Source organism: Salvia splendens, chromosome 5 (genome assembly GCF_004379255.2).
Source record: "Salvia splendens isolate huo1 chromosome 5, SspV2, whole genome shotgun sequence".
NCBI lineage: Eukaryota > Viridiplantae > Streptophyta > Magnoliopsida > Lamiales > Lamiaceae > Salvia > Salvia splendens.
In genome coordinates this window covers 1,553,616-1,574,488 of record NC_056036.1, presented here as the reverse complement: position 1 = coordinate 1,574,488, position 20,873 = coordinate 1,553,616, and the positions used below count along the sequence as shown (strand labels likewise).

General features: G+C 30.1%; 1 protein-coding gene across 1 annotated transcript; it reads left to right on the top strand.

Moving 5' to 3' along the window:
* The first annotated feature begins 16,496 nt into the window (after positions 1-16,496).
* LOC121805858 lies at positions 16,497-18,399 on the top strand. Its single transcript, XM_042205884.1, has 2 exons — positions 16,497-17,138; positions 17,695-18,399. The coding sequence occupies exons 1-2, from the start codon at positions 16,779-16,781 to the stop codon at positions 18,289-18,291; spliced, it is 957 nt and encodes a 318-aa protein (XP_042061818.1). The 5' UTR covers positions 16,497-16,778; the 3' UTR covers positions 18,292-18,399.
* The last annotated feature ends 2,474 nt before the right edge of the window (positions 18,400-20,873 follow it).

The following is a 20,873-nucleotide window of genomic DNA, read 5'->3' as shown; positions in this document are numbered from 1 at the left end:
GTTAGCAATTTAAAAAAAATTAGCAACGGATCACACCCCTATTGTACACCTATTAATTAATATTGATTTACCAACTATATTGTACACCTATTAATTAATATTGATTTACCAACTATATTTCTCAATAAATTCCGCAGTAGATTAATCGATTATTTAATGTGGATCATTGAACTTTTATTTTACTTTTAATATTAATAAATAATACTATATATTATTCCCGACTATGAATTAAAATTAGTGGTTCGTTTAAGACACGTAGTTAGCTACCTCGTATTCCCAGCTTATATCATATAAAATTAAAAGGTTATTGTTCCTTTACGTAAATTGTTAATTATATAAATAAAGCTAATGTTTTATGAATAAAAATAGCACAAATAAAAAATGGCACTCTTTGTGCTTAAAAGTGATTATCACAAAAATAAAATTAGTACTCCCTCCGTCCCTGAAAAATTTGTCACTTATTTCCATTTTCGTCCGTCCCTAAAAATTTATCACCTTTCACTCTTACCATTTTTTGTAGTAGACCTCACATTCCACTAATTCATTCAGACTCATATTTTATTATAAACTAATATAAAAAAGTAGGACCCACATGACACTAACTTTTTCAACTCACTTTCTATTATATATCTTAAACCTCGTGCCGGGTCAAATTGTGACGAATTATGGGGGACGGAGGGAGTACTATTTGTATAAGTTACGGGCTATAATGTTCACGTCTGTTGTACAAGGTAATTGATGTTGGATTTGTAAACCTAATAGGTTCTCTTTTTTCGATAGACTAATATTTTAGAACGAATTCTCATGTTTCATCTATAACATCAGTGTGTTTTATTAAGTGACCTAATAAGTCTGAGTGGTGGGTTGGCAAAAGAACTAGCCATTACCAACGAGAATGTTTGGAGCCGACTCGGGGTAGTGGCCACGAAATGGTGACATGACAAAGGCATCAGCCACAACCAACGTGGCCTAAGAGGAGTCGAAGCAAACTCTAATGTCATTTGTCGGTTATATATGTAAGGCGATTGGTGTTGGATAGTCCATGGAATGGTGACCTGACAAAGGAATCTATAATGGCTCTCGTGGTCTATGATGGGTCGATTGTTAGGAACTCTAATGTTCCACACCGTTTATATAAGACAACTAGTGTCGACTCGAATATCCTACATCAATTATATATGACAGTTGGCGTTAGTTTATGGACAAAATTGATTGTTATAGACTTCGTCCCACATCAGTATATAAGACAACCAGTATTAACTCTAATATTATACAACAATTATGTAAAACAACTAATTTTAGGATTAGATCGGATAGATTTCCTTTTCTTGTAAACTTATCTCATATTTGTTCTACTAACATTTACATATATTCTTCAAGACGTATATGAACATGTCCCCTTACTATATGTCACGAAAAAAAAAGGGAAATCAAACGCATATTGCCAAAAACAAGTATCTTATCAAAATCACCAACTAAGAGAAAAATATAATATAATAATGATCTAGTTTTTTTTTTTGAAGAAATAATGATCTAGCTAAACACCATGCTTGGTGAATACACACATATCTTTGTAGGTATGATTAGTATTTAGTGGTATTTAATCATGCCACATTAAATAACAAGAATATGATTGATTTTAATATACTTTATTTCGTGACACTTTTGTACACGGATCGATACACGAATAACTAATATTTGCACGGAAAATGGCATGATGTTTTAATAATACCAATCATCAACATGAAACCAATCGATCGATACAGGCATGAAATTTAACCAATTAATTTGACCCATATATTATTGATTATTTATTCCCACAAAGACAAGTCATGTAAGACAAGATACACAAATAGTAATCCCACAAGAAAGGGTACAAATCATCACCAATTAATATGGCTCAAAATTGTATACTATCATTAATGTATGTGTGATGTGTGAAATGACTAGAGAGTAATATTCCATTAGTTTTAGGAGAGTTTGAAACTCATTTAATATTTTGTGTTACATTTATTAGGACAATTTGGGCATACAACGCCATGATAACCAACTTCTAGCATATCATTAGTTTAAAATAAATATTCGAGTGATTGAATTTAAGTTAGTTGTTTGAAAAATCATAAAATTGATCAAATTCTGAATTATAACGTGCCTTAAATTTTAAATAACAAATCTCGATATTTCAAAATTCTTGATTATTCATGATGATTTTTGCTGGAAAAAGTGATGCTAAATTGATGCACATAGTTAAATTTTTGTTAGTATGAATGAATAGTGATGGAAACGTGTATTAATGTGCCGATAAGGACAACTAAATAATATCTTCTGGAAATAAGAAAACAAACTGGTCACATGAGACAATTGGCAATTTTTTAAAATTCCTGATTTATCATTTAAATTGGAATAGTGCGAGACAAAACAGAAATGACATATTCTTGGTAATTTTATAGACAAATTAATCCTTGAGTTTATTCTATATCATTGATTATTTTAGACCAAAACTTCTTCATGAATAACGCAGAGTGTATAGATTTTTATACATGATATATTAAATTATTCTTGACTTTTGAATATTTTTCATTGTGTGTTGTAGTTAAGAACCATATCTATTTTATAAGCTTTGTTTGAGTTCTTCGTATGTGTTATACAATTTAATATTGTTGGTGAGGATATTTTATATAGCACGATATTTTTTTCGCTTGAATTAATTTTTTTAAATCACCATTCAATTTCAAAAAAAAAAATAGGTTGAAAAATCTAGAGTTTTGAAGAATATTGATTGGAGGGTCCCAATATTTTAAATTTCAAAATATTTTAGTGAGAGAAAGCAAGTTGCTAGGGTTGTATTTAAAGCAAATATTGTTCAGTTGGCTGGTCAAGATGGGCAGATTTGACATTCTATCTACATTTTGAATTTTTTATTGAATCCTTAAACTATAATTATTTCCATAAATGTATTCCTCGAAAGAACAAAAGTTTACCTAATTGAGCAAGATTAATGTTCAATCATTGATCATTATATAATTTAGAATATTACAAACGGAATTTCACGTGTATTGATCGAGTGAAAGAAAAAGTTTTTCATTATGAAATGACATGTTTTTTCAACAATATTTATATATTAATCGTGATTTTAAAGTTTTGTTGGTCACGTATTTTTTGGTCAAATGTGATTGTGTCTTTTGAGGCAACAATAAAAACGACTGCGTGGTTACGTGAAATTGTGTCAACAAAAAAAAATAAGTTTTTTGGAGACAGAAAATCTAGAATTGAGATGAAATGGATAACAATTTAGTCAAAGTTTGTGATTTTAACTACTTTATTGAAACATATAGTACATTTTTAAATAATGAATATAGGAAATAAATAAAATTCTTAGTAACATTATTCATTTCTTAATTTTTATGAAATCGTTACATTCAATTAAAGTTTGTGATTTTAACAGCTAATACTGCTTTACTGAAATATGTAAAAGTAATGAACTTATAAATAATAAACATAAGAAATAAATAACATTATTTAGTAACATTATTTATTTTCAATTTCTATGAAACGGCGATCACGTATGAAATCGTGGCATTCAAGAAATACCTTTCAACAAAATACGAAACTCTATTTATTCTTAGTATTATCATTTTGTACACAATTTTTTTTCTAATTTTAATTTTCCACACAGCCCGTGCTGCCCGGCGACGAAGCTGGCGTGATGTTGCTTGCCCGAATTTAATAAAATAAATTTGAATGAGAAAAATAATTATTTATTGTGTTTGTCAAACATGAGTAGTGGATATTGTCGTATTTTAATATGAAGTAAATTATTTAATAATATAGGGAACAATTCAAATGCTCTCTTGAGATTTGGTAGAGGTGAAGATAGATTTATTTGTGTTTTCGTGATTCTTTGTATAAGGAGTAGTTTATGCAATTAGTTAGTTAATTAGTTACGTACGTATTTTAATTTGATTGATCGAATTAAATTATTAAAATAAAGTCTTCGAATAAAATTATGTTAGACTTTATCTCTAATATAAGGATATATAAGGCATCTTAAACAAAAGGTTAGTATTATTCGTTTTCATATTAGTTGTCTTTTGAATAGCAAATGGTTCTCCTATTAACCCACTTATGACGCATTCATAATTTTTAATATAATTTTTAATTTGAGGTACAAGGTGCGACAAATAATTACTTAACGCGTCATAAAATAAAAATAATACTACTAAATGTAAAACAATTTGCAATATTATTCAGCTTTAACGCCATACTTTTCACAATATAAAAGATAATAATATAATAGTATCTAAATATTTTTCGACAATTCTTCTTTTTTTTTAAACGATTGACAACATTTATCGAAAAATTATTAAAATATCTATCAATGAAAGTGACAAAAATCATTCAAAGATTGATAGCTAGTAAATGAATTTTTTTTCTCCTGAAATGCGTTTCTTTCTATTTTGAGTATCGAATTAGTATTGGGCTTATTCCTAAAATATCATTTGAACCTTCTCAAGATTTATGGGCTTGGGCCACCATTTAAACCCCAAAGAAAAAAAGTGAAGAGTCCAGCCCTAAATTAAATATTTCTGGCCCATTTAATCAGTAGCGCAATTATATGTGAGTAGTATAGCTCAATTTATTGTATTTTTTTTAAAAAAAAATCTCAAAATATACGAGTTCTATGCGAGTAGTATAGCTCAATTTAAGAGTTGTCTGATTTTGCACACGAATTGAATTTAATTTGAATTATATAAATGGAATCAACTCTATTTTATAAAACGTCATTTTCAACATATTGATTTAGATTATTTAAGCATATATATTTTTATATTAAATTAAATTATTATTTTTACTATACCCAAAATATTAAACCCTTCTATATGAAGAGCGAGTCGAGTATTTAATTTTGCCGCTGTAAAGTAAACATTTTATCTCTGTCCTTTTTCTGCCAGTCTTAAATTTTATGCTTAATTTAATATCAAAACAAAATTGAAAAGTGAAAATTCAACAATAATGATAGTGAATTTAAAAGGAAGGGAACAATCATACTTGTGCAGCTTTGGGTTTATTGATAACAAATTTTGCAGCTTTTATATTTAGGGCGGCCTCAGCCGAAAAAGGAATTTTGTATTAAATGAAATTTTCTTGAGTTGTCAATAGAAAAAGCAACTAAAAATAGAGTTTTAAATAATCAAGGTACAATTGAGCCTATTAACTAGATTAGCAAAAAATACATCTGTATACTCTAAAAAGATCCTATTACTTGCTGTAGGGTGCGATCAATTGCTAACTACGACTAATTTAACACCATAAGATTTTAAAAATCTAATGGTTTATAAATTGCCACATAAATTTGTTTTTTATAGTTTAATACTAAAAATTCTTAAAATTTAGGGTTTCAGATCAAAATGTCAACACAGTAAATTAAACATATCAACAACATGCTTTGAATATGTCAACATAATTTCATATTGACATTTTACATGTATTAAGTTGACATATTTTGTTAGTTATATTGACATAAAACTGTTGACGAAATATATGAAAATTTATGAAAATATTATCAAATTTTGTCATCGGATTATATACAAGTGAGATCTCGTTAGAATCCTCGTAAAATTATCTTTAATTTGATATATTTTGTGTAAAAATAATATAAATTAAGATAGTTATAATCATTTAAAGTTTTGAGATATTTTTTAAAAGTGAGTTATAACTAACTTTTTATTAATTGACATTAATATCCCTAATTGATTTTTTTTGTGTATCGTATTGATATTTGTGGATGAATGATCTCGTGCCTTAATTTAATAATCCAATGTCGAATTAACAATATAACACAACCTTGTGGGTATTCGTAAAAGTGCCTATCAATTGTATTTGACTACCAAAAGGGTCCACATTGTACTTGAGTAGGAATTGGGCATTAGATTATTTATTAAGTATTAAAAAAATATTTTTAAGCGGGTCCATAAACTATGTTCCAATTACAGCTGAAAAAATTACATGGGGCCACAAAATTCATAAACAAGAGAAATGAGAACTTAGAAATTAATTAAACTAAGTCTCATTTAAATCGACATATTTTTATTTGGAATGAAATTTTATATGGGGTTGTTCATATCGACAGTAACGTGTCATTAGCTTTCTCGCTAGAGTGATGAACTAAACAAATATTAATTCAAATGACATAATCTTCCCAAATACTCGTATTCTTTTAATTAGGTAATGTAATAATTCATTTGACTTATAAAATTATGGACTCTGGGAGCGACACGAGTTTTATAAAATAATTTATATCTATCGTTCAATAGCTGAAGAGCTCACCCGCTCGAACTCTTCATTCGCTATATTGTAGTAATATATAGCTCAATAAAATAAATCTTGATTATTTGGAGACCGTAAGATACATTTTGCAATATTCTAATTTCCTATGATGCCTTGATTGGTGAAAAATAAAAAATAAAAGGGCAAGAATACAACATTTAAATTGACTTTGGTCAATTGGGGACAAGTTGTTTCAAGAGGTTGAGTGTGTTTAAACTTTGCCCAATCAAGATCAGCAAATGTGAGCTGCCAAAATAAATGCCGTTTCAGTTTTCCTCATTTGAATTCCTTCCCTTGCCCAAATTCACAAACTGCTCAATTTCTTCATTTTTGTATAGTTTAGTTGGTGGAATATTTAATTTATGATTCAAAAGTCTTGCAACTCAATTAAAAAATGGCTGAAAAGTTTTGAATTACAATATCCTGAATATTTAGCGAATTTCAGCTGATAACCTGACTTTCAGTTTAGTTTTTTCTACTAGTACTATGAATGTTGAAAAAAAAATATATAATTACAGTAACCTACAACAACAATAATATCGAGTTGAGAGTTAATTTTGATCAAATCAAGATTACTTTGACTGATGCATCGACAAAATCTATGCATCAATCAAATAAAACTTGTTATAAAACAATCGAAAATTAGCTATCTGGTATTATTATTGTTATTATTGTTATTCTTGAGTATAATATCAGTGAAGTTCAATTCAAAATCTCTAGGATTCAAATGCAACTAATTCAACACATGAAAGTAATGTTAATTATTACATTCCACCTAAACAACCCATGGCTATCAACCCCTAAAAAGAAAAACATGTGTAAAATAACAAAAAGGAGAAAATAGTATATTATCGCGTGTAGAAATAAAAATTGGGAAGACTCGATTTAATTTGTAGATTGAGTATGCATGGTTTGCTTCATTTATAGATAAATAATTATCACACTTGTGTTTGATAGTATTTCAGTTTAGGTAAGTTGTAATTTAAAGATATATAGATTTGTTTTCAATAATACTCAATAGATTATCAATATAGCTATCGTTATAAGTTAGATCTATCTTTAATATAGCTATCGTGATAAGTTAGATCTATATAGATTCATTTTCTTTTTCTAGAGGTTTTTCTTTAAGATTTGCTTTTGATCTTGCACCTCATCATTGTAAATTTGTAATTGGTCTCCTTTTTAAATTTGTAATGGTAATAATGTTGATTGGTTGACCAAGAGCTTCAATCTCAATTTATTCCCTAAATTTCAATGATGTTTGTTGATTTTGATTTCTTTTTAAAAATATTATTGGTTGACTAGATTGCTATGACCTCGTTCTAGCAAGGGTAATTCTTAAATATGTTCATAATTTCTGATAACGAGATAGGCTGGAGAGAGTATATGGGTATAAACAATCAAATCATATAAATAAAGTTTGAATAAAATATGTCTTTAATAAGAAGTGACATTCTTAGGGGAGTGATTTGTAAATATGGCTTAAATTTTTAAAAAATGCAAAAAAATGACAATTTTTCATAAATTTTGTAAAAATATAAAAAAAATATCTAAGGATATAATTAAAGTTGTAAAAATAGTTCGACGTTAAACAATATATAAAACAAAAAATTCTGAATTTTCATAAAAGTCAAAAATATATGTAGAAGAACTTACGCTACGTGAAAGGCTCAAAGTTGACGTGCATATTATGCGAAAATTCTCTATTCTACCTAGGACGAATATTGTTTATTAAAACAGGGTTTTGACAAATTTTATTTGTATTTTTTTTAAGTTGAAGCTAATTTTACATATATTTCGTAAGAATTAATCAATTTCATTTTTTTTAATATTAAAGCCATTTTCGCAAATCACTCCAATTGTTAACCTTAATTTGAACCTCACGACATAAACTAGTTTTTTTTCTCCTCATCACTCATAGAATGCAAAATAGATTGCTTATTAATTTCTCAAACAAATAAAAAGGTTCAAAGATTCAAAAAACCAATCAATATGTTCACAAATAAATCCAATATGAATAAATTAAATAAAAATGTTTATTATATATATTGCTCAATCCAAGTCCCTTCATCCAACCCTATGACTATGAATATGCTACCTTGCTTTAACAAAAAGTTGGATTTTGGTCATTCAATTCAATAATATAATAAATTTCCAGTCATATAATTATGATTGTCAGGGGAATAATCTCAATTGTGTGCTAAATTAAAAGCTGAAAAAGGCTATTCCAATTTACTGCAACGACATTTATTTTTAATAACATTTTTAATATTGATTTTTATTCTGACTTTTTTTGTGAAACAATAAAAAGTGAAGTATTTAAGTGTTGATGTTTGTTATAATTGCCTCATTGCCTGCCTAAAATGAGACGATGGCTATTATAAAAAGTAACAGCTGTGAGAATCAAATTGGCGTGAATTGACAACAGCTAAAACACAAAGTACAATTTGGTATTCACTGTTAATCATATTTGATATCAATAACTTTTGTGAAAGAAAAAAACAGTTGTAGAATAATCTCATGATTTGATATGTTGGTTTCGTAAATTTATTTGCTTTAACTCATGTCAAAAAATAATGGAAAGTGTCATTTTCAAGTTGTAATAATATAATTTTACTGTTTATTCAGTTTGGGCAAGATAATAGTGAGATAATTAGTTTTGTATATAGGATTAAATCAGTATCATATTGTTTGATTGATTAGACTAAGTTAGAAGATAATATTAGTAAGATGTTTGGTATATAAGATTAAAATAAAATTAATTATTGATAAAATTTTAAAATAATTTAATTAGTTATATATAATTATGAGTCATTAGAGTATTTTAACTTTTTAAAAGGGGTTTATTAGATGGATATAATATAAAATGGAGATGAGAGAAACGTAATCATAAGTGACAACAACCACACTAATAAGGAAACAATTTTGCTTTTCCTTGAAGGGGAGTATTGCAATTGAATAATAATCCGTCTCTTTTTCATGTGTAGACAGTAATAAAATTATTTTTTGTTATGAATAAATAACATATGGGATCATAAAATAATGACTAAATTTTGCATATAAATAATTGTCGATATGATTACCCATATTTGTATTTTTGACCAAAAATTGTTGGAAAAGATAACTTGAGGGGTCCAAATTAAAGAAGAAGTGCACTTTCAAAGGTTGGCTTGCTATTTAATTGAAAGGCTTCCCACTTGTATAGTTGGGCACCCATCCATGCATCTTAGGTATAATAATATTTATAAAATCACAACACATTATACATATAATAAAATAAAATTTATATTTCTCAATTATATCCATTAGATCTTCAGTACTCTTCTAATTAAGATTTGATTATTATATGAATAAATTTCTATATATGCTTGAATTTATCTCTTTTTGACTCTTTTCTTTGCTTTATTGCTATCTAAAGTGCTAAAACTCCAAATATGAAACATTTGAGAGGTGAAAACATAAATAAGTATTTATTGATGACCCATTAATTAATTAATTAATCCTAGAGCTATGATCTTATTATAACAAAGTAGGCTTTAATCAATTTCTTTATCCTCATTATTTTGTAGAGTAGAAGCTCAAAACTTGTCAGTGGTCCCTTAAAAGCATTCCAATTGACAACTAATATAGCTAACCACCTCATTCAAGATTATTGCATAAAATGCTAGAAACCACCTCATTTTCATTTTGAAAAAGAGTGATACTAAATTATCACATTTGGAAACTTATAGATACATTATTAGAATAGAATGATTAAATAGTATTTGGGAATTATTTAAATTAATTAGATTTTGTAGATTTATTAAAAAAAGTCTGGTGCACAATTATAATATGGTTGCATAGATTTATGGTTTTAAATATAAAAAATGTTGAAATCGAAACATAAGAAGGATAAAGTTATGCAACTATATTATGACTAACCACAAAAATGTTTTTTTATAAAAGATAATAAATTAATAATCTTATTTAATGCTTAAATATATTTCCATAATTTTTTTCTACTTATTCAAGCTTAAATGAAGGGTATAACAGACATAAGAATTTTTTTTGTTTTTAGGTGAATTAAATGTTTGACTAAATCACTAGAAAATGAACTGATTTTTGTTTGAGTTGTCATGTTATGACGGAATATCGCTCTTTTGAAAATAATATGGAAATAGCAGTCAAAATTGGTTACTAATTTTCCAATAAAATCCACGTAATATATCGTTTTTGTAGATCCTTAAAATTGCACTATTATAATTGAATTCGATTTTTCTTGATTCGGTACAACGTAATTAGCTCCCATCACGACAAAAAAAAAGAAGAAATTGAAAGTTCTTCCGTGGTGAGATTGATTTGAGTTCAATCATAGAGTAAGATAGTTCTTCGTTTAGTCTAATCATTTAATTGGAATATTTTCTAGTTTTGGATGAAAAATTATTTTCAATATATTTGAGTGATCGCTTTCATCGTTGTGAGGATATATGGACCATACAGTTGGACCCTTCAAGGATACATAAAAAATAAATTTTAAAAAAATAAGAATACACACGATAAAATTTGACATTAATTTGTTAATTTCGTGTATATTCATATGCCATTGTAAATTCATGTTGAATTTGACTATAGAAGAGTATTTAAATAAGGGTTGCGTTATTGTGTTAACTAATTTACAGTAACAACTAATAACTTTCAATCATGTGTATTAAAATTATCAACATAAAGATATAATTACATCAATACAACATGTAAATTTAAATATCAACACAAATACATAAGTTTATCAACACAAGAAGATTGATAAATTTATGTTTTTGTGTTGATATTTTTAACATACAAAATTGATAGTATTAGTTATTAGTTATCTCTGTAAATTAGTTAGTATTTGATCACACACCATTTAAATAATAAGGTATGATATGAGTATGACTATATGGAGTATGAGTTGTGTTTGTGTGCTAACTAATTTACAGTAATAACTAGTAACAACTAATAACTTTGAATTCAGTTTATTAAAATTATCAACACAAAGACATAATTATATTTGCGTGTATTTTGTTGAAAGGAGAAGGCCAATAGAATTGATCATTTTTTAATAATTTATTTTTAAATTACAAGAAATTATATACTATGTGCATATCAAGTTGAGTAGAATAATTGTATTTTTCGGGTAGAATATATTATAGTAATATGTAATTTTTTTAATATGAGATAGTATACATCTCTAATTTACACATTTGGTTATAATAATGTCTCGATCATAGTAATTCATAAACATCACTAGTAGTTTTATACTGTGTGTTAAGATGTCAATCCTCCAACCTATTTAGTTTTATATGTTTTAAATAATAATTTATCTTAGTTTGTAAGACATTAATTCTCGATGGATCGAATATTGTTTTGTTCAAATTGATTCTTTTAAAAAAATTGACTTTTCTATGCTATATCAAAAGACCCAACCAACATCCTCTCAACTCTCAAGTGTCCCATTCTTCAAAAACCCACGAGCACTGGCTAATAAAATACTCCCTCCGTCCCGAGCTACTCGCTCATTTCCTTTTCGGCACGGAGATTAAGGAATGAGTGTATAGGAAAGTCAAAAATGACGGCTATAGGTGAAAATTTTTACTAAAAATGGAAAGAGTGCAAGTAACTTGGGACGCCCAAAAAGGAAATATGTGCGAGTAGTGCGGGACGGAGGGAGTAGTATAGTAATAAAAATAAAAGGCTTAATAAAATATAGAAATACATCAACTCAATATAAATAATATTTCATTGCCCCCCATCTCCTCAGCTGGAAAAGATGCATTCACTAATTAAATAAACCACAATCATTTATCAATATTAGTGAAGAGAAATTATTAGATGATGGAGTATGAAGTATCATCTTCATGCTATATGACACAGCTCTATATCTGTGATCATCGCTCTCGTTTAATTTCACATATCATTATCTTCTTGGCACGAAACACAATCCTTAATAAATGAAAAGTCCATAAAAATAATAGTACTACCAATTTGTGAAATTATGTAACTATATTTGTAATCTCAATATCTTCTTCACATTTAGCTTAATGGAGTAATAATTTTCGATCTTGATTATATCATACTCCAAAGTCCAAACCAATATTATATAAATATAGACCAACAATGGCTGTGTCTAACTACAACTATTCTAGAAACTTGTCGAATCAAACCCAAAATAAGAAGACATAAACTTTAATTCTATTTCCACATTATTAAAAATACCTAGAGTGAAAAATGGAAAACTAACCTTTTCCTTACAAGACTATATCCAACTTTTGAAATTTGTATTTATTCGTGCCTATGTAGTGAACCTTTTTGGCTTATGGAGTAACATGCAATATGCGATTGTTGTACAATTTACTCGATTTGAAAGATTGGTAAAACTAATTAGTAAAATGTAGTTTTTCAATCATCAAATTGGGTTGATTTCACTTTGACACTTTCTATCCAACTATTTGTACTTCTATAATCATATTAATGGAATGACTTAGTACTATTAAACTCAAAGTAAATTGAGACGCATTGAAGTTTATGATATGAATTGTAATTCGCCTAATTTTTTAAATGTTTTTGTGTGTATTCGTTTTTCTGTCACGTGAACTTTCCAACTCAATCACTCAATATTCGACTATAATCTTGTTTGATATAATATTAATTTTAACTAATATTATATTTTGTACAATTTTAAACATAAAATTAATATTCGACGGTTATCTGATTATTTGAATGATTAACTTTAATACTGACAATGTTATATTTCCAATCTCTTATTTATTTAAAATGATTATTCAAAGTCACAAAATATTAAGGATTTAATTTTTTACTCAATATTAGTATTAAATGGAGTTACATACTAGTATAACTTTGGCTATTATTTTAATATAAAAAATGTAAATTTCATAAATAATTACAATTTTTAATATGTATTTAAACCAAATTTGGTTTTCAGTTGTTTTTCCAAATTTTTATACATCCAAACCGACCCAAATTAAACGAGAAAATCAATTTAAATTTCAATTTAATACGAATCGAGTATTCAATTTTTGGAATTTTACTCACGCCTTCTCATATGATTGAAAACAAGCCCAAATCATCAATGGAATATGATAATATACCCTACATTTTTACTAATCATATCAACTAGACCATCTTAATCGATCAAAAAAGTACCTTTTGTTTTACCATCTCGTTATTTCAAAGAAAAGACCATGGAAATGACAAATCATAGTAGAAAATGTGGCCAAGTAATTTAAAAAAAAATTAAATGAAAAGAAGAGATATGTATGAGTCTATAAGATGATTGATGATGGGTCCAAAGGTGCAATAATAAAATAAGACCGCTTCAAAAATCATGTGGGTTTGTTCATCGTTACGTCTAGAGGGAGAATCATATTTTGTACGACCAAATAATGAAAAAAATTAGAAATAAAAAATAAAAAACGAGGGGAAAAAAGAATCTTGAAAAGTAATGCAAAAGGAATAGTAAAAAGAGTTTTTCGGTGGCCTAAAAAGACTGGTTTCTTAGTACAACAACTACAAATTCAAATGAAGAATCCCATCATTTTATTCCTTTTATGAAACAAAAAAGATTTAAAACAAAAAAAGGTGGTATATGAGACATTTAACTTGTGTCTTGCAATCATAGTCTATTTTACTCCTAAATGCTACTTGTGTCACAGATGTTACTCTTGGTTCAGTAATAATATGAGTCATACTTTTTACTAAACAAATTTAAAAAAAATGTGAGTTAAAATTTTTAATAAAATGAGATATTATTTTTATATAATTATTAGTTTTAATAATAACTATAAGTGAAATGAATTAGTGAAATATACAAAATAAAATGAAACTTCCATCTAGTGACATCTAAAATAACAAAAGTGAGAATTCGCTACCGAAGAGTGTAGTGTTTAATTTAGAAATCTATTTTTTTAGCACTTAGAAAAGAGTGTGTAGACTCGGTACAAATATACATGAATCTAGACGAAAACAAAGCTCCACAAATTTCAAAATGAGAAGAAGTAAAGGAAACAAATTCAGTTGCTCGAGGAAGAAAAGGAGGAAACAGGTGCCCCTAAATCCAAATTGGAAGAACAAGAAGAAACACAAAACAAGAATTGAGAGAGAGAGAGTGGACTTATCTTAGGTTGCCAAATCCTAGTCATTCTTTGGTCAAACATTTTACAAACCAATGAAAGCTCATATATTAACATATTCAACAACAATGTCCAATACACAAGATTTTCAAATATATTTAAACTAGATCAATAGAAAAATCATTAATTTTAGTTAAATTTTAGTCTATTTCAATTTTATAATCATGTTACTATTTTTTTTAATTGCATCTGAATGTCATTCATGAATTCAATATGTTAACGTTTGAAAACATCAATAATAAACATATTGTACATAGGTGGCCTAACTTTTTATGCCAGAACAAACTTTATAATTCCCTCGATCAATGTTTGAAGTTACGAGATGAATCAAATGTTGATCAAAATTCTAACAAACACAGATTTTGCATGTTTTTAAGGACTAGATTTGACTTGTTTTAAATGTCAATCATGCAAATTTATGTTCTTAAATTGCATATGTTATACGTTTGGTATTTTTGACGTGTTTGTTGATAAATGATAGAAAAAGGTGAAAAAAGGCCAAAGTGCAGCAACCTCTGTTCGAGCCCATTCTGCCAGCGGTTTTGAATTCCAGTCAGTGCTTACTACATGTCATTCTCTTCGTCTTCGAAAGAGCTTTGCGTGGATATCTTGCATGTCTCCATCGGAGTTCTGTGGAGAAAGTTATGACAATTCTACAAACGTTGCGCAGTGCAGTCAAAGATGGCGGGAATTTATGCGGAAATTCACGGAAGGAAAAAATTTTTATATTCTGAAGCCAAATCTCTCATATTTCTTGTAGAGCACGAAATTTATCAAAAATAAACCTTTGTCCAGCCTATAAATACCTCTGAACCTTATTCATAATCTTGATCTGAGCCTCCAATCCTTCTCCATCTCAACACTTCTTCCATTCCATATTCCACCCTTAAATTCATTCATCTTCCATTGGAGCGGAGTTCTGCAGATCCAGGCAAGAGAAGACTGAAGATTGAAGATTCAACTTTGGGTTTTATCAATTTCTTTCATGTCTCGTACTTTATTAGTAGTTTTTACTTGTCTATGAGTTAAACATCAATTGTGGAATTTTTGGTGATATTTGATTGATTTTCCATGTTAGCTCTTGTAGTTATTTGATTTATCCTTGTGCTTTCTATATTCAATTGATTAGCTACCTCTTGAATACATGTTAGAGTTGATTAGAGTACTCGGAAGACGAAATAGTTGACTTGGAAAATGGATAATTCACACTTTAATTCAATAGAACTCGGGAGAGTTGATGTTTCACGTGAGGTCATTGGTCTTAACGATCTTTTAGGAGTTAGATGTTAGAGATTTAAAGGGGACTTTGATTTCAACACCTAATCTACGGATTTCTCACATAGGGAGAGGGTTTAATCCAGTTAAGTGACCGACTTAATAACTCTAGAGACCGTAATTCAAGAAAGTCGATTGTATTTTGGATCCTAATATTCTACATTCATATGCCTGCTTTGTATCATTGTTTATATGCTTTCTTTTTATTTGATTATTTATTTTTCAGTCTAGTTTAATAAAATCAAACAAAAAAAATATCCGTGTCTTTAAATAGTATATGACGCTTAGTATATGATAGTCAGTTGCAATCTTATTCCATGTGTTCGATATCCCGGTACTAACTTTTAGCTATGTTGGCAATTGAAACTAAAAATATAATATATAATTGTCCCACATCAGTGTCAAGATAAAACTGAAACTAGTATATAAGTCTCATGGGCCCCTCCTCCTATCACCAATTGGTTTTAGGATGGAACCCATGGATTTCTATCAAGCTATACTAGATCTACCCTGTAAATTTGCAGGTATTTTTAGTGCTAATAAATTGTGCATCAAATTCATAGTGTTTTTTTTATCAATGTATCAATTTTTTTTTCCTAGTGTTTTTTTATCAATGTATCAATTTTTTTTCCTACTATTTCACTAAGAAAAAGTAAAAGAATACTTTTCATGTGTAAGTAACATAATATCCTAGATGGTCAAGCCATAGGCAAGAAAGAAGGTGAACTCATGAATATATCATGTCCTAAGTTTTGCATGCTTTCTCTCTCATCCCTCCTCTCCTTCTTGAGAGAGAGAGATGTGATTTTGTTTTCCCTTCTTCTTTTCCTTCTTCCCATTAAACAATGAAAATGGCAGATTACCAATCATCCTTTCCCCTCCAAAGGAAACCATCATCATTGCCCCCAACAATCCTTCCCATTCCCATAATCCAATCCTCTCTCCCTTAAATACCTCTCTCTCCACTCTCACTTCTCCCCCCTCTTTCCAAACCTCTCTCATCTCTCTCTCATGATGGATCCTTCTTCAACCACCTCTGTCAATGGCTTCTACAACTTCCTGACACGTGGCATAGACGATCTTGAGAGAGCCTTCATGTCCAGCAACTTCATGTCGATTCAATTCCTCCAAAGAGCCCTCTCTCTCCTCAGATCATTCCACACACAGTTGACCTTACTTGTGCAGAAGCTTCACCTCCCAGTGGGTGAGAAATGGCTGGATGAATACATGGATGAAAGCTCCAAGCTTTGGGAAATCTGCCACGTGCTGAAACAGGGCGTTTCGGGAATAGAGAATTACTACTCCGCCGGCCTCAACATCGCCGCCTCCCTCGACAACCACCGCCGCCTCAGCCCGCAGTTGGCCCGCCAGGTACAGTTCAAGATCGAATTTTTATTCATGTTTAACCAAAAATATTTGAGTTTTTATTAATGGGTTCTTCTTGAATTTCACCAATTTTCAATCTTTTAACCAAAAAGATTGAGTTTTTATTAATGGGGTTGTGTTGAACTTAATCAAGATTTATCCTTTTCACCAAAAACATCGAATTTTTGTTAATGGGGTCTTTTTGAATCTCACCGGTTATCGAGTTTATATTAATGGGGTAGTGTCAAACTTACGCCTCGGCCCGCAGCTGGCCCGGTATAATCAAGATTCACCCTTTTCACCAAAAACATCGAGATGTATTAATGTGGTCTTCTTGAATTTCACCAATTATCAATCCTTTAAAAAAAGATACCGCGTTTTTGTTAATGGGATTGTGTTAAAGTCCCGCCTCGGCCCGCAGCTTGCCGGCCCGGTATAATCAAGATACACCTTTCGACATAAACATCGAATTCTTATCAAGAATTTCACCAATTACTATCAATCTTTTGTTAAAATTAAGTATGAGGTTGCGTTGAAATTTAGAAATTCTTGATTTTTTTAGGTGATTCGGGCCATAGCGGGCTGCAGGAGGGAAGCGGTGGGCCTGGAGGAGGAGAATCGGGCCTTGATCGAGACAAGAATCGAGCCACTATCCCTCAAATTCGACGACCAAGTCTCGATCGAATCGAAATTGAACGGATTCAACGGATTCAGAGGCGTTCTCCACGCGATGAGGAACGTGAGCTCGCTGCTGCTGATGATCCTCCTATCCGGGCTGGTCTACCGCTGGCCCGAGCCCGGCTGCGGCGGCGAGGGCGCCGCCGGAGGGCGGTCGGCGCTCATGGCCTCGACGGCGCGGCTGCAACGGCGGGTGGCGGCGGAGGCGGGCCAGGTCGCGGGCAGGGCCGGGGTGCTGCTGCACGAGTTCCGGCGGTCGCGGGCGGCGGTGGACGAGCTGCGGGCGGAGCTGGAGCGGCGATGCGCGGCGGCGGAGTGGGAGGCGGAGGGCGCCGGGATGAGGGAGAGGGTGGAGGTGTTGAAGGGCAGTTTCGGGATTTTGAGGGCGGGGGCGGAGAATATTGTGGGGCAGCTTGATGATTTCTTTGATGAGATTGTTGAAGGGAGGAAGAAGCTTTTGGATTTCTGCAGTCATAGGTAGATTTTTATTTTAATTTTTTTTGTTTTTTGGAGAAAAAAATTTCCAAGAAATGTGAGGAAATACAGGGTTTTTATTAGGGAAGAAATGAAAGAATTTGTTTGACTGTAACTTGTTTTTTCATTTTTTGTTTATTTGGAAAGTAAATAGTAAAAACGTAAAAATTGATTGAAGGTTAGTTGCTAAATAAAATAGAGGAAGGTAAATACTACTCGTAAAAAGATTTTTTTTTAAAAATTAGCTAAATAATTTTTTATTTCAATGCGTTTTAGAGTTTGTTGTAAAAAAAGCTGATTTTTTTATAAATTTAGGATTAATGTTTATGGTCTTTTCTTTACAAAATATAAATGAAAGATCACGAAGGTTTAGTACTAAGTAGTTCACGACGATTTTTTCTGGACAAATGCAATGCTGAGTACATGTAAAATCTCGATGACGTGGATAAATAGTTGTGCAAACGTTTATTATAACAATGTGAACGATTAAATAACCTTGCTTCGAAGATAAGATATAAAATAAATTTAGTTAGATGGGTTAATTATGAATTTTTAAAATTTTGTCATTTGGTATTTAAATTTTGAAACGTATTGAACAGATTAGAAATGACAAGCTAGCTATTCTTGATTTTGTAAGTAATAAATCCATAAATTTAGTAAGTTATTGATCTATAAACCCAAAAATGAATAGATGAACATAAGGAATAAAAACAGATTTTTCAATCAAGAATTTTCACAAAAAAATGAAAACATGACATGAGTGCGGCAAGCTAGAACAAAGCATAAAAGCAATGTTTCTGTCTTCCATTTCAAGAAAGCAGTGAAACACTAAAGCATGGAAACTTCTTGCTGTAAAAAAACATGGGGTAATATCTTCTTTAATGCAACAATATGTCATTGAAATTTGGAATAATTTGTGGTTGCATATTCTTGCAACATAGTGATGGTTTGTGGCAGTGGTTTGAATAATTCTGGTTGCTGTAATGGAAATGATGTTTAGGAGGAATGATGAAAGTGGTGGAATGGTTTTGGAGCAGTGAACAAAAGAGACTGTTAGATTCTTGGATTTGGCTTTAATGTCAAAAGCAAGATGCATTTTTCTGATCTATGTGAAGCTTTTGTCCCTTTGATAGCAATGGGTTTGATCATCATCAAAAAAATAAATATGCTTTTCCCCATCTCAAAATCCTGATTCTCGATTCACGAAAACTTCATCCTTGGTCGGTGGGGATGTCGATCGGGTCATTTAGCTTGGTTTCGGGTGTTGGGTTAATCGTGTTCTTGTGGATCGGATTTGTGTTTTTTCGGGTTAGATATTTTCGACTCGAAAGTGGTGGTATAGCAATGTAATTAAGAAATATATCCTACTACTATTTAAAGTTATTAGAAAACATATTTTGCATTGCGCAATGATATTAACCCGTGTTTAAGCCTTGATATTTTGTGATCTCAAGCTCGAAGTACGAGTGTTGAAGGTTTAAGAAACGTTGATTACGATTCTAAGAGAAGTAAAATCGTAACCGTCGTCGACAATATAATTGACGGTTATGGACCTTTAATTGGCGGATTTGGTTCTGATTCAAAATGGGTGTTTTAAAGCCGAATTTTACCCATTTTTTTAAATTTTCCACAAGTTTCTTTGATTTTTTCAGCTCTAAGGTGTTAGTATGTCACTACAGAAAAAGATAGATTATCACATTTTATTATAAAATTGTTTTACTCTATACAATAATATTCACTACTAGTGTCTATGCCTTGAGATTTTGTGATCTCACATTCGAAGTAGGGGTGTCGCCTGTTTAGAGACCGCCGTTTACGGTTCCAAGAGAAGTGGAATCGTAACTAGCCTTGATAGTATATTTGATGGTTTAACTGTTTCAATTTTATTTTGATTTTTTCATGGTTAGGCACGTCAAAATGGATCATAGTTTGAAAACCAAACCGACGATCTGAGCTAACCATTCATCCCTATCTTGAAATGAAGGCATAAATAATTTAGTATAATATCCTGAGTCGAGTTAAACCAAATCTAATCAAACAAGATGAGATTAAAAAAGTGATTAGAAGATAATGTGGATGACTTCCCATTTGGTTGTGTAGTTTCGAGATGTATTCAAAGTTGTGATTTAACTTAGTGTCACCTTTTTTATCCCCTTTTATTTTACATCATTTTCAAGATTAAGACAAAGGGCATACGTCTCTATTTATAAGGAGGGTTATTACGTCTCTTCAATTATCCAATAATATACTTAGAGATTGAGTAAACAAAAAAAAAAAACTATCCAACTAAAGTAAATCAAATCTTATATTTTGGTTCATTTTTTTTAACTCAGTTTTCGATTTGATTTTATTTTGATAAGAAGATGTATCGAAAATCGAATGCTCAAATCTATAAATAAAAGAGATTTAAGAATCAAATTTCCCTACTCTCCCAAATCTATTAATAAAAGAGATTTAAGAATCAAATTTGGAGAATAATTGTGACCTTCTCTATCTTTCACACACACTTAGATGGAGGTAAGGAAACACACATCAATTCCAAGATGATTTTATTCCTTTGGTTTGGTGCCAATTTCTTCCCCTTTTTAG